The sequence below is a fragment of the Molothrus aeneus genome, chromosome 1, assembly GCF_037042795.1.
Source record: "Molothrus aeneus isolate 106 chromosome 1, BPBGC_Maene_1.0, whole genome shotgun sequence".
Lineage (NCBI taxonomy): Eukaryota > Metazoa > Chordata > Aves > Passeriformes > Icteridae > Molothrus > Molothrus aeneus.
Window position 1 is genome coordinate 8,587,089 of NC_089646.1, and position 13,884 is coordinate 8,600,972.

General features: G+C 39.4%; 1 protein-coding gene across 4 annotated transcripts in view; it reads left to right on the top strand.

Moving 5' to 3' along the window:
• The window catches only part of RBM33 (RNA binding motif protein 33), a 97,688-nt gene extending 87,477 nt beyond the window's left edge, over positions 1-10,211 (top strand). For all 4 annotated transcript variants that reach the window (XM_066551058.1, XM_066551066.1, XM_066551074.1 and 1 more), the window contains 2 exons: positions 8,714-8,802; positions 8,985-10,211. In XM_066551058.1, coding sequence (XP_066407155.1) covers positions 8,714-8,802; positions 8,985-9,033 — 138 coding nt within the window. In that variant the 3' untranslated portion in view covers positions 9,034-10,211. The remainder of the gene's footprint in view (positions 1-8,713; positions 8,803-8,984) is intronic.
• Positions 10,212-13,884: the final 3,673 nt, after the last annotated feature.

Consider the following 13,884-nt stretch of genomic DNA (forward strand, 5'->3'; position numbering starts at 1 on the left):
GGATTCCCAAACTGTGGGACATAGTTAAACAAGCACCTCTGATGTTAAACAAGCTCCTTGCTTTAAAGCAGCATGCAGACACAGCTCAGAAATCTGAGTATCTCGTGTATCAATTTCTGCTGCAGTCAAGATTTGAAGGTGGAAGTGGCTGAGACAGAGCTCCCAGACAGGAGGAAGAAATCCAAGGAGCTCCTTGCTCTTTGACAAGAAGAACAGACCATGAGCACTTGTCTCACCTGGTAGAGGACCTCTGCTTCATCTTCACCTTCCATGCTGGGGCATCTGTAAAGCAACTGAGGCCGCACCAGCTCTTGGTTCCAAATATCCTGAATTCGTTACAGTGTGATCATCCTGTGTGTCTTTCCTCAGAAAGTGAATTTTTGCTGGCATAACAGTTTGAAGTTGTGGGAAAAGTCTATAATCTCTCAATGGAGTTAACAAGGAGGAAGAGATTACTTTGCTTTTCTGGGCCCAAAAGGCTTGGGGTTTTATTTTAGCTTTTTCTTGTCAGTATCACTCTCAAGGTACAAGTACCTTGCACAAACCTTGGGATGGGAAGTTAAAAACTTCCCTCAGTTTATGATGTTCAATGCTCCCAGCTTTGCCATCAGCTTTCATTGAGGTGTCAGTGAGTCACAGTTTGGGAATAACTGGGCATGCATGAGACAGGATGGGGGAAACTTAGAGCTGAAGTTGGAAATTTGGCATTTTTCCCTTCCCATACCCTAGAAATGGAGAAAAATTACCTTTTCCCATGTACAACCTTTGAAATACCTTCTGTTGCTTAATCACTGAAAACTCTTTAATACTCATCCCTGCTTCACTGAAAGTGTTATTAACATAGGAAAAAAAAATACCATTAAGATTCTCAAGACATTGAATATAAGAAAATCTTTGGGGCTCCAGGAACATCCCCTTTGTTACATCTGCCTTTTACAACTCAAACATGATGAAATTAGCAGAAGTGCTTCCTTCCAGCATACAATTTGCTGCCATACTCTTTCTGGAAAGGATGAGCTTTCAGAAGCAAATAACGTACCTGCAGTAAAATCTCATTGTTGATTCTAAAACAATTACATGTTATAAATAAAATTATGTATTCCAAAGTGTTGGAAAGTACAGGAGATTTCTGTGCACATCACCAAACTAAAGCCTCCTGAGAATGGTGGTGGAGCAGTGACATTCAATGCACATCCATTCAGAACCACTTGATAAAGTAGATTACTAATAAGTTACAAAGGTCATGAGAAAAAGCACTTGTGTTTTTCTTTTTTGTGCTCTTGAATTCAGGTTTAATGTTTATATTGTCTAAAAGTTGTGTTCAGCTAGTTATTGCCACCCTCAGATGAATTGAGTTTGGGATGGTGGCAGGTAGAGTAAACTGTTTTCTAGATCTCCAGATAATTTTAGTACTGAGAGAATTATTTTATGGAGGTGTTCCATCATCATCATCTTTAATCATAGATGCAAATAGATGCAAACATAAAGCATCAGTGCAAAATCTCAGTATTTGTGAACATTTAAGATTATAAATTCTGATGCTTAAAAAAAGAGAAATTGGGAAGACACACTGTTGTATATCAGAGGTGAGGAGAGTGTTGGGATTGTAGGTGTACTGTGAGTAGTTCTACAAATAAGGGTTTTGCTCTGCTAACATGTTCATTTCTGGTCTGGGAAAGGAAAAGCAATTCCAGTGCTGATGTGCCTGGCTTTGCTTTCCTGGAGTGACAGTGCTACCTAGTGCTGGGCTGCTGTAAAGGCAGCCCCAGCCAGCCCTTTAAATCCCATTTTACACGTCTCATTTTCTTTCTGTCTTGACATTTTTATTTTTTTTAATAAACAATTAAACCATATATCCCTATATTATCCAAATCACTTATCATCAATACACTTTCAATTAACCTTCCTCTGTATTTCCTAGTATCAAAACCAATAACCAACAGTCATCATCATTCCATAACCACCCCAGAACTGACCCCTCCCAAAAAAACCAAACAGAAATATAAACCATGATCATAAGTTATCAATCAATCATCCACCAAATTTTCATGTTCTTGTAGCTTATAAAAAGCATGACACTAAAGATATCAAGATGCATTCCTGCCTGCATTCCCAGGATTTATCTGAGCTCACAGAGGCATCAGGGGAAATGCCTGGGTGCACGCCCCCAGAATGTGCTCCTGCAGGGCATCAGGGGGTTCTGCTCTGACATGAGGTGCTCAGGCTGACCAGGAGACCACTGTGGTCTTTCTGCTTGGGAAAATATTTTCAGCTGTGGCAGAAGCTATGGGAGAAGATGTGGCCAGTCCTGCTCCATCCTTGGGGCTGGGGAAAAAGAAGAGCAGCTCCATCATGAGCCTGTCCAGTTCAGCCTTGCTGTAGAGCTGTGTGGGAGTGACAGATGCCCAGCTCAGGGACAGAACAGCATTTCCCCTCATGACACCTTGCATATGGAAAAAGAAAGCTGAGTACTTTTAAGGGCAAATAATAGGAAGTCAAAGGTGTCAGAAAAGCAGAAAGGAGGAACAGAAGGTGGAAGAGATCAATTGCAGCAGCTGAGGGTGAAATAAATACATTCTGTCCCAGCCTCTGTGCCTGCTGGTAGTAGCTGTGAAGTGTCACTGCCAGGAAAGATGCTTCAGGTATCAGGAGACTGTGAGGACAATAAAAACATGTCTGCCTTTATTGATGGGAGGGAAGAAAAAATGGAATCTGGTTGTTCTGTTTAGAAAGTGCCTGCTGTGCTGCTATTTGACTTGTTGCAGAACAGCTTGGATCACACACTAGAGATGATGTTGGTTGGGGAAGTTTGCTTTCTTTTTGCACAGACCTGGTTTTTAATAGTTTATATGAACTGGCACCCCTAATCCCAATCCCACTGGTGAACTGAAAGTGTGGTCTGCTGGGCAGTACATTTACTTCAGTGAGAGAAATTAAGTAAAAGAGGAAACCTTCACTTCCCATGTGTCTCCTATAGTTAAAACACGTGCTTGCTCCAGTCTCATTCCTACCTGCTTGGTTTCCATCTCCCAGTGCTCTGTTATCTCCCTTTTCACTTCTTACTCTCTGTGTAACCTCTGAGAGTTCGGGTGTCCAAGGTGTTTGCATTCTGCAGTCTCTGCTTTGTACTTGAGGATGTCCTGCTGTTTGTCTCAAGGCCCTTGGTTTTGCAGTGAAGCTTTACTAGAGATTAATTTGCTGTTCTGATCATACTGGCTCTTTCAGTATTGTACAAGAAAGTGCAAATTTAATTACAGACCTTGGATAGAGGAGAAATTTGAGGGCAGTGTAGATCTTCAGGCCTAAGGAAATACCTTCAGAGGGAATGGTCCTTTTATGATACTCATGCTTTAGTCACTGGTAGTAGTTTAGTTGCAGAAAAAGCCAGAGCTGCTGATTATTTTTTAAGTTTTTGAGTTAAATAGTATGTTTTAAAACAGCTTGTAAGCAAACTCTCAATCAAAAGTATGATTATGAAATTCTGAGCTTCTTGAGTTTTCCATTCAGCCTAAGATCTGCATCTTTCCATGGCAGTTCCTAAGCAGAAAAAGAAGACAGTCAAGATCAATATGAGCTCTGTGCTTCCTAAATCCCTTCCATGTAAAATACTCTTCCTCACTCTAAACTGGCTTTTTATTTTTAATGCTAGAAATATGTCAGAATGTAACTTCTGTCCTCCAGAGTCAAACATGCTCAGAATACCTGTGACCTCAGGCTGCTATCAGGAACTGCTGCACAGTAGATCTGTACTGCCAAATCTGTGAAGTAACCAGTCATTTGAAATCCCTTGGAAGTTATTGTGTGTATTGTCAATCCTTTCCACCTGAGTGGGTCCCAGAAGAGGTTTTCATCCTCTGGTGAACATCTGACTAGGTCAACTTAAAGAGAAGGTGTGAATGAAGTCGTTTTCTCAGAGCTGTGACGTTTGGGAGGATTGTGGCATTTCAGTTTAGGGGCTCGTGATAGGAGGTTCTGGTGTTGCAGTAGGGAAGTCTCCTGTGGAGGAAGAGGGGGGGCCCTCCCAGTAAATCAAACAATGCTCACTAGAACCAGCTGGCCTCCAGAGGCAGAGCTGCAGCCACCCTGCCTCCCACCACTGGCCTTTCAAAATCTGTAGGTGTCAGAATAATAGCAAACTCTGATCAAATGCCTACTGAGGTATCATGCTTTGGAAAACATAGAACCATGTGTTTTGTCATTACAATGGAGATCATAAGACACTGAATTACTTTTTGAGAAATGGGTGTTGGATTTGCATAGCTGTGTTTTTGTAGTGGGGGGCTACAGGAGTGGATTCTGTGAGAAGCTGCCTGAAGGTTCCCCTGTGTCTGATTGAGCCAATGCCAACCAACTCCAAGATGGACTCACCACTGCCTGAGGCTGAGCCCATCAGCAGTGGTGTTTGTGCCTCTGTTTTCAAATAATAATGTGTTTTCAGAAGGGGAGAGGGGCTATTGAATGTTATCACTGAAAAAACCCAAAAAAACAGCTGCCAAATTATTCAAAAAGGATGAAGAAGTTCAAGTGTGTTAAACTAGCAAAGTAACATGGGTAAGATTTATAAAATGAACTAATTTTTGGATGTATTTTCCTAGCTTGTTTGTTTGGAATCAACAAAAGCTGATGGAGTAAGTCTTTGAGATAATGCCTTGAATATTTTGGGATAATAAAATTCAACAGGATACACAAGGAAGTTTTCTTCTGACTGTAGCTGTTAACATCTTCCAAACGTAGGATCAGCTCTAAACTGCAAATCACCCCAAATTCAAAAAGACAGAAATAATCCAGTAGGATGAGAATGCAGTAATTTTACTTCAGGTTTCTCCTGAAGTGGAACTCTTAATTTCTCTTCCCAGCCCATAGCCTGTCTGCTCAGGATGGGATGGCAGCAGCTGAGGCCCTGCACCTATGGTAAATGTGTTGTGTGCCTTATCATCAGTGTTCTTAGAACATAACAGTCAGGCTTAGGTAGTTAAGTGAGTAAGAAGGTATTGTCCCAAAGTCAGAACATAAATAAATCTTTGTTAGCTGGATGCATAGTGTTCACACTTGCAAGTCATGATGGATGAGGATTTGTTTGAAAACACAGCAAAGATGGTGGCATTTCAGACTGTGGTCACATCTTCAGAGTAACTTGGCTTAGTAATTGTCTCTTGTTAAAACAGAACCTGAAGGGGTTTTTTATCTATACCCAAGGAAGTTGTGTGTACCTCATGTACCTTAACAAACATGAAGTGATTATGCATCATTTTTGCTGACAGAGGCTGAGAATTTGGATAAAACCCATTTAATTTTTTTTTTTTTCAGAAAGTTTCCAACTGGAGCAGTACTGTTTGTGCAACATTAGTCTGTCCCTTGTTTTGCAGTCCTTAATTCTCAGTCTTAAATCAGGCATGTGTAACTGCAGCAGTTGAGAAGATGCTGCCTTACCCCAGGCTGGGTGATGGGTTGTGTTTAGGCAGTTCAGTGAAGGATCAGATGGGTGGTTTTTTGTTTCCATAGTTGTATTGACCAGTGAAATTAAATCTGATAAAGATGCTTTTTAGTAAACTTACCCAAGAACTGATGCCTTGTTGCCAAAGCAGTTGAGTATTAAAATACATTTAGTGTTTTGATTGCTTTTGGGGTTTTTTTGCTCTGGAAAATAAAGCAGTAATACAGTGTAAGAACACAGTACCCAAACCAGTCAGTTAATAAGCTTATTAATTCATAAGAAAGTATAAATAAGTTATCGATAATAATATTAAGATGCTTTGCCTAATTTGGTTAATAAGTCTGTGTTACACCAGAATGTCTTCCTTTAGTCAATTTTTACATGCTAATTACTGAGAAACTTGTTAATAATTCATCATCATGCTTGTATAAACTGCAAAATCAAATTTTACTTTTGCTCCTCTCCAGAATATTAATGCAGTAATATCTCAGTTCTTGTGGGAAAAGTCACCAAAAGCAGCTTCTCTTCTTCAGTTGATCACAACAGGAGTCTGGAGCATAAAGCACTGGGAGAATCTGCTGTGGTAGTTGAGTGAGACCTGACATTGTGGGGAGCATCACTTGGCAGCAGGACATGCAGGGTGCATCCTTGGATTCTTGTACAGCTCCTCTTGTTGAATTGTTCTCTGAAATATTCATCCTTTCAGTGATTCAAACAGATTTTTCTCTCATTAAAAGTGTTGACTTCATTGAACAGGTTTTTTGTTTGTTTTCAGCTGTAATTCAGAGATATTTTTGTTGGCAGCTCTTAAAGTTTGTTCTTTCCAAATCTTACTTAAAGGCTGTGTTTAATTTTTAGTCTTCAAAGCATAGTCCTCAGTGACAAGACTGACTTAGTTCATGGTTCTTTCTTTTTTAGCAAGAAAAGTGGTGTCAAGGAAACATGTGTTAAGATCTAGTTCAATAAATCATAAAAAAGTGAGATCAGTAAGGGAGGAGAACACAAACTTCAGCATCTCTGTCACATTCCTGCAGATAAACCTGCAGGTGAATTGAGCTTTATCCAGGGTCTTTCACCACTGCTTTTTGCAGCATGACTGCATTCTTGTTGGTAAAATGTGCTTAACTGTGTCAAGAGCATTCTGAATTAAAAAGAAATAAAGATCATCCTCTGAGTGTGTTTTGTTAAAGTTAAATCCTATTTCTCCCAGCTCAGAAATGGAGAAGTTGCAGTGACTTAGCTGTACCTTTTCATCATAGCAGCTTTCCAAAAACTATAAAATGCAAATTAACCTCCTGATGCTTATCAGATTTGCTGAATCCTTTAACTTTTACTCAGCTTTCACTTTGAAATCACAGGCTGGTGGAAATACTAAACATCTGTGATTTTCCTGGAGAGAGGAAAGTTTCCTGTCAGTTAGAAGAAGGTGCAAAATTAATTGCTTCAAAATCACAGATAGGTAAGTTACAGAAAGTGGCAAAGCTGAATTGTCAGGCTTAGATACAAAGAAATTGGACTTATCAGGTGCCATGGCTCTTGTTAAATACACATTTACCAAGAGAGTCTTATGTGTTCAAAAAAGATAGAAGCAGACAATTTTAATAACAAATTTCATCTAGGCATATCTTGCTTTAAATGCTCCATTAGATTGAATGAACAGGGAACAGATTAGTGGGATTAAAAATTCTTTCACTAAGAGATACCAAGGTGTGTCACTGTCAAAATGTGTTGAGTGGGGTTGTATGTTGTTTCACAAGGAATCCTTGCTTCCTCCAAAGATCTGTGGTGCTTTTTTAACAGTCTAGGTGGTGATACAGAGTTTTTGAAGGCAAAGTTTAAAATCTTGAGGACTGACCATCAGAGGGCTGGAATCATCCAAGTGTGGGGGATGCAGCTGAGTTCCAGGCAAAATGCAAGAGCAAAGAATTATGTTTATATTATCCATCAGGAGATCATAATCTAGAACAGTTTAAGGTGTCCATATACATGCATTTGTCTGGGTGTCTGTGTGTATATATACATATCTCAGTGTAAAACTGTATTGCCATTATGTAGAAAGTCAGAGAAAAGCAGAATGTTAATAATTCTTTATTCTGCATCCAAAGCTGTAAGAACAACTGGAAGCTGAATCAGAACAATTCTGTCTTTAATGTGCTGCAGCATAGGCTATTAAACATCCAGAACTTTCTGTGAGATGTTGGAATCACTGTGGTACTGTGAAATTTCGATGGAAGCCTTCAGATCTGTTTTAACCTCATTACTCTGAAATCTCTGGCCTGTGTTCACAGGCAGCAGGATTGCAGGATCATATTTCCATCCTGAGTATTCTGTGATGCTGAATACTTGCTGGATGTTCTCACTGATTGTTGGATATGTAGCTATTTAATGTGTGAATCTCCATCTTCTTGAATTTCTCAAGTGTCTTTTTGAAAATTATTCTATTATAAATGAAGTGCTAACTCAAAAACTCATAACCTTTAATCTTCATAAGTGTGATAACACCTCTTAACCAAGGCCACAGGGCTGCTCTCTGGGGTCAGCCTGACCTGCTGCAAGCAGGAATAAGGACATGAGTTCTCCAGAGTCCTGGCTGAGGTGTGCTGGAGTTTTGGAGACTCAGTACTGTGCAGGAGGTTTGTCACAGCTGAAGCTTTGTGAAATTCTCTCTCATGGTTGGGAGGCACGTGTCAGATGGACTTGTCTAGGAGATGTGTGTTGTGTGGAGGACTTGGATGTGGTGACCTAACCCATCTCACCGTGGTTTTGTGGTGATGTCTGCCAAAAGCTGGCCACTTGTTTCATAAAAACAGCATGAGGATGTGCAGTTGAGAGAAATTACCACTTTTTTCTGTTTCTGCCCTGCCTAACCTGTGGAAAGCCCTGATCCCTTAATGTATATCAGGTAAATGACTCCAGGTGTTTGTGTGGGCAGTTGAGCCCTGAGCAGTTGAATGCTTCTTACTTGGTGGGAGTTTGGCTGTGGGGTTTGGCTCATCTGCTCTTGAATTGAAGAATTGTCACCTTTGCTTAACAAGTGATAGTCTGGGTTTTCCAGGTGGTACAGTTGCTTAAAGCATCAAGTCAAACACCATCAGCTGGGACCCTGACTGCAGTCTCAGAAGTCTCTTTCCAGTCTATTCTTTTATTGCACAAAAAAAGAAAACAGAAATCTGTTTCTGAATAAAGAAATACAGCAAAATTTCAGTCGATTTCATGCTGTTGTGAAGTGGATCTTGAAGTGAATATTAAAAATATGTTTTGGCTTTTCTGTCTCTGCAGAGTTTACAGATGCTCCCTCAGCAACGGAAAGCCATAGCAAAGTTCAAGGAGCCAGCACATGCTTTAGCATTTCAACAGAAATTCCACAGGTAAATAATTAAGCACTGCTGCCACCATGGGTCCTTCCTTCCTTTCAGAAGATAAAATCAGTCTCCTCTGGCTCAGTGTTTCTTTAATCCAATCAAGCATCTGTTGATTAGTGACCTTCATGGAAGCTCCATGCCCGAATCAGTCTGAGCACCACATTTAACTTTGTTTTAACTTTTAACAGGCACATGATAGATCTGTCCCACATCAACGTGGCACTGATAGTGGAGTGATGTCTGCAGAGAAGCCCCTGCACCAGCCTCAGTGTACTGTGGAGCTACAGACTCACAGAGGAAAATCCATCGGGTTGGGACCCTGTCAGCTCAGTCTGTAACTGCTCTGTTGAACTCCAGAAAGCACCAAGGTGACCTCCAGGAGAGGTGAATTCAAGAGGATCTGCAAAGGTGGAATTTCTGTTCAGTTTCTTCACATTCTGTTGTAACCACATGGAATTATAGAGGTTTTTTTTTTTTTCCAAAATGCTTTTGATGCATGTAGACATTGTTCTTCAGGATCCTACTGTGTGACCACAGTGACTTGAGAGAGAACGGTTACAGCGAAAGATTTGAAAAACTTTCAAAGAATAGCAAAGAATATTTGATAATGGTTGCTCTTATCTTCAGTGCAAGGTATTTGAATGAAAACACATTTTTCTAAACAAATTAGTTGCATTGTATACCTGAGAGCACAGAAGGTATTCTTGCATAGATTTGAACATGGTCTGCTTTGCTGAGTAGCAGTTTGCTGAGAAGCTTTGGAGGTGACACTGGAAAATTGTAGTTTTGATTTTTGTAAATAAGTCTCTGCATTTTTCTATTCCAACATAGACTTTCATTTTCTCTTTCCAACTCCACTTATTCCATAAAACCCTGTGTAGGAGGAATAACACTGCTGTATTTTCCCTTGGTTTTTAAAAACAAGGATCTTCACCCTTCAGTAGCATCGTGGGGTAGTGAACTCTGAGTTGTAATTAGGTTGTTTTAAATAACTCTGCCAGATCTAAGGAAAAAGAAGTATTTGGTGGGTTACTTCAAAAATGTTATGCAGGAAGAGTGGTGCATTCCTGATAGTTCTTCTGGCCTAGTGTTTCATGATTGCCTCATGCTTTATTTTGATCAGGTTTTTTTCTTTGAGATTTATTTTGTCATTAATGCTGAACCATAAGAAACCTGTAACTGAAGGGACTTGTTTTGATGTGGTGTTCCTGATACATAAAGGACAATAAGGACATTGTGAATCTCCTGATGAGCGTGTCAGTTCCCAAAAATGCTATGAAAACATTAAGGAGCTTATATTTTATTCAAAGTAAAATTCATAATATTTCCTTTTGGTTAGAAGCATCCAGAGGGGGTTGCCAAAGTAACAATTTTTTCAGTTACTTCTGAATAAACTTATTAAAATGTCATCTTTATATTGGATTCCAGTTTTTATGAACTTTTCCTTAGTTTTTAGACCATGATGTTTTGCTTCATGCTTTATTTTAGGAATACTCTAAAGCACTCCACCTGCTTTTTGAAGAGGGGACTTGCAGAAATGTAGGTTTGGTACCTGAGTGACTGCAGAAGAACACTATGGGTATGAAGTAAAAGAGCTGCAAATGGGGTCCCAAATAGGCATGCCAAGCTAGAAGGGATGAGCTAAGCAAATTTATACTACCTTTTTTTAATAGTATCTTTTTTTTTTTTTTTGGATGATTTAATGACACAGATACCTAATTGGCTTTCTTCCACTTTTGGTCCAGATTTTCAATTAAGTAAAAGTTACCAAAAATAATGAGGGAATAAGTACTGTCAAAAGACTTTTAGGTAGACCTGCTCTCTATTCATTGAAATAATTTAGGATAACATGGTGCTTAGGAAATATTCTTTAAGTCCATTTAAAATTTAGTGACAAGACACAGTAACAGAATGAGAATCTTTTCATGGAGGCAGGGTTTACAGCCACCTGTATAATTCATGCATAATGTTTAATGACAGCCACAGTTGCTGTACATGAAGTGCTGTTAGTGCTTCAGGGTAGAGCCAAGCCCAGGACAGAGCTGCAGGTAGGAAGTGCCCAGTGGGACCAGCCCCAAAGACCTGCAGAGTGATCAGCCCCAGGCTGTGTAACTCCTCACGCCCTTAGCTCTGGGACCCCTACACTGCCTCCTCAGGTTATGTCACTTTTATTCCTTAGAAATACCTGGTGATCTTTAAAATAAGGCATTGAACAGTTGCTCATCCCACTGTTAGGGAGCAGCTTCTCTGCAGTGAGCAGGACAAGGAGACATCTCCGGAGTTACAGTAGTGCGTGCCTGGAAATCTGGGATAGATGCAAACTCCAGACAGGCCAGCAGCTGAGTTCAGCAGTAGGAACATCTGCAGTTGATCAGCTGTCCTGTCAGAAGCAAACATTATTGGGGTTAGAGGGTTTCTTGGAGCCTAAGAATATGGGTTTGATTCAAAAGTCAAAGAAGTTTGTAGAAACGCTCCTGCTTTGGGTTTTGAATCCATCCCAAAGAGCCTGAGGTTCAGCCAACTTAAGTTTTAAAAATTTTTATTCAGTTGGGTTTTTGTTTTTTTTTTTTTTTTTGAGACAAATGTGTGGCTTTGGAATAAAGGCATGAAATGGCCTCATATCTATTTAAATGAAGGAGTGACATGAGCAATGCCTGTTTAATGAGTAGATGCATCCTCTTTAACAGCAGTTGCCGGAGATTTATGCTTGTGCATAGACAGGGTATGGGTGGATTGCTGGGGATTAATTCAGCTGCTTACTGCAGTACCTGGGTACCTTCCTCCATGTAAACCTACCTTATGTATGTATGTCTATATTTGTTTTATTATACACATACATACATACTCACACCCTGTGTTGTCACCATGTCTCTCTAATGTCCTAAAAAACTCAGTAGCACAAGTAGCAATTAGGTGAGTCATTTTTTGAAATGTTTGTGTTCTCTTACTGCTCAAATCATAACTTAAAAGTGGATCTCTTGGCATTGATTGGTTTGGATGATACAGCTCCTTTAGATCCATTTACTGTCTCCTCCCAAAAACACCCAAAGGAAATAGAGGTAAAGCTAGACAGACGTGTTCTTGATGTGTTCTCTTCCAGCACAGAGTTAAATCTGAGCATTTTAAGTTAACTTTCTTGGAAGATCTGTTGCAACCATTATCTTGTTCTTTCTTTGTAGTGAATTGACAATACGATGCAAAATGGAAAAAAAGAGAAGGCATTTATGTAGTATGTAAATATTGACCTTTTAAAATTAAAATACTACTCAAAGTGCTTACAGTCAACCACATCTTAGCTATTTGTTAGTTTTTTGTGTTGTCTTATCTAAATTTAAGTGGATATGGTTCCATAAATGTTGATGTGTTTTCGTGTATATCTTCAAATTTTTATAAAGATGCTAGTAAGTCAATACATATATCCTGATCTGTGTATTATTTGTTCAGTTTTTATTAGCATAATTTTATAATTATTTAAATAGGCAACTCCAGTAGGTGGTTATATGAAGTCAGCGTTTTTTTTTTTTTCAAATTATTTCATTTCCATCTTGTACCACTGGAAAATTCACTTTATAACTATTCATATTTTGCCTTGACTAAAATATTGAAGTACCCATATGATCTGTGGTATTTTAGTTGAATGTTCTACTTTTTTTTTTTTTTTTAAATTAAAAAAACCCTTAAACAACTCTGTCCTTTAACTTCTGAGGGGAAACACTGTCAGACCAAGGCACGGGGTCTCTCTGGGTTTGTTCCATTGTGCTGTTTGCAGGTACAAATTTAGGTCTGTGGTGTAATACTGTCCTCAAAAGTTGGGGCTGTTTTGGTTGCACAGTTTGGGTTTCACATGTGGGGCAGGTTGGTGGCACATTGGTGCATCCCAGTGTTATCAGTGCCACACCTTATCAGTGCCACACCAGCCTCTGGTGTGGTGCTGGGAATGGATGCTCAGGGTCCTTGCTGCAGGCAGGGGGACCAGGACAGCTCTGTAGCATTTCCATAGCCAGAGGGATGCTGTCCTCAGCCCACACATATCCCCAGTGTGACTTTGGGAAGGAGGAGTGGATCCAGGCACCCCCTCTGCATGGTATCCTTGGATATTTAGTTTATCCCCCCCATTTAAATCTGAAGGTTTGCTTCAGATTTCTGATTTTTTGTAAAGAAGTCCTTCTAGCCTGTAAAATGCCAAGCAGACTGAGCATTTTAATTCACTAATGTTAGGTTTCCTCTGCAAGGACACAGATGAGAGTAAAACTGAAGGTTATTTCAGAATAACCTTGGAGGTCCTCAGAGTTGTTGTTTTTTTTTTAACGTCAGGTACTGGGGATTAAAAAATCCAAACTTTTACTTGGTGCTATATTTATCTTTTTTTAAAGCTAGTGTTTTTTATCTGTGTAGTTTGAAATGATGCCGTTTCCCTGGAAGCTGCTGCAGGCACTTCCTGCCCTCATTAACCGTGTGGCTGTATGTGTGTGTGGGTGTGTCACCCTTGTGCCTGGGCTGAGAGGGGGTGGGAGGCTCTGGGGGTTCTTTGGAGAGGTTTGTTTGCCCTAGTTTTTTGGGGTTTTTATTTTTCTTCTTTTTTTTGGTTTTTTTTTTTGTTTTGTTTTGTTTTTAGTTGTTTGTTTTTTTTTTTTTTTGTCTGCTTGGGAGATACCCTGGATTTGTTCTCTGGCATAGTATTGTGCTTTTCCTGTCCTTTGTGTAGTACTCTGTCTGTGATACGAGTCATGGTACTTGAAGGTAGAAATCTGTGTCACCTGTTCACTGTCAAACAGGCATTTTTTGTTCAGAGAGACATAAACCTTTTTTTTTAATGCATTTTTGTGCTTTTGTTTTTGTTTCTTTTTTTAGCATCATGATAGATGAGAAATTAAATGTAAAGGAAACAAATCCTAAACAGATTGCAGAAAGTTAGCTGTATTATAAAGGTCATGTAGGGTAACATAGAGCTTTTGTTTCAATGTTACCTTAAATCATGCCTTGTCCTCTAATTAATTCATAACTATAATACTTGAAAGTATTTTATCTTAAATTAGTATCAAATCCTAAGGATTTTCTGTAAGGTTTTTTTGTAACCTGAGTTTTAAG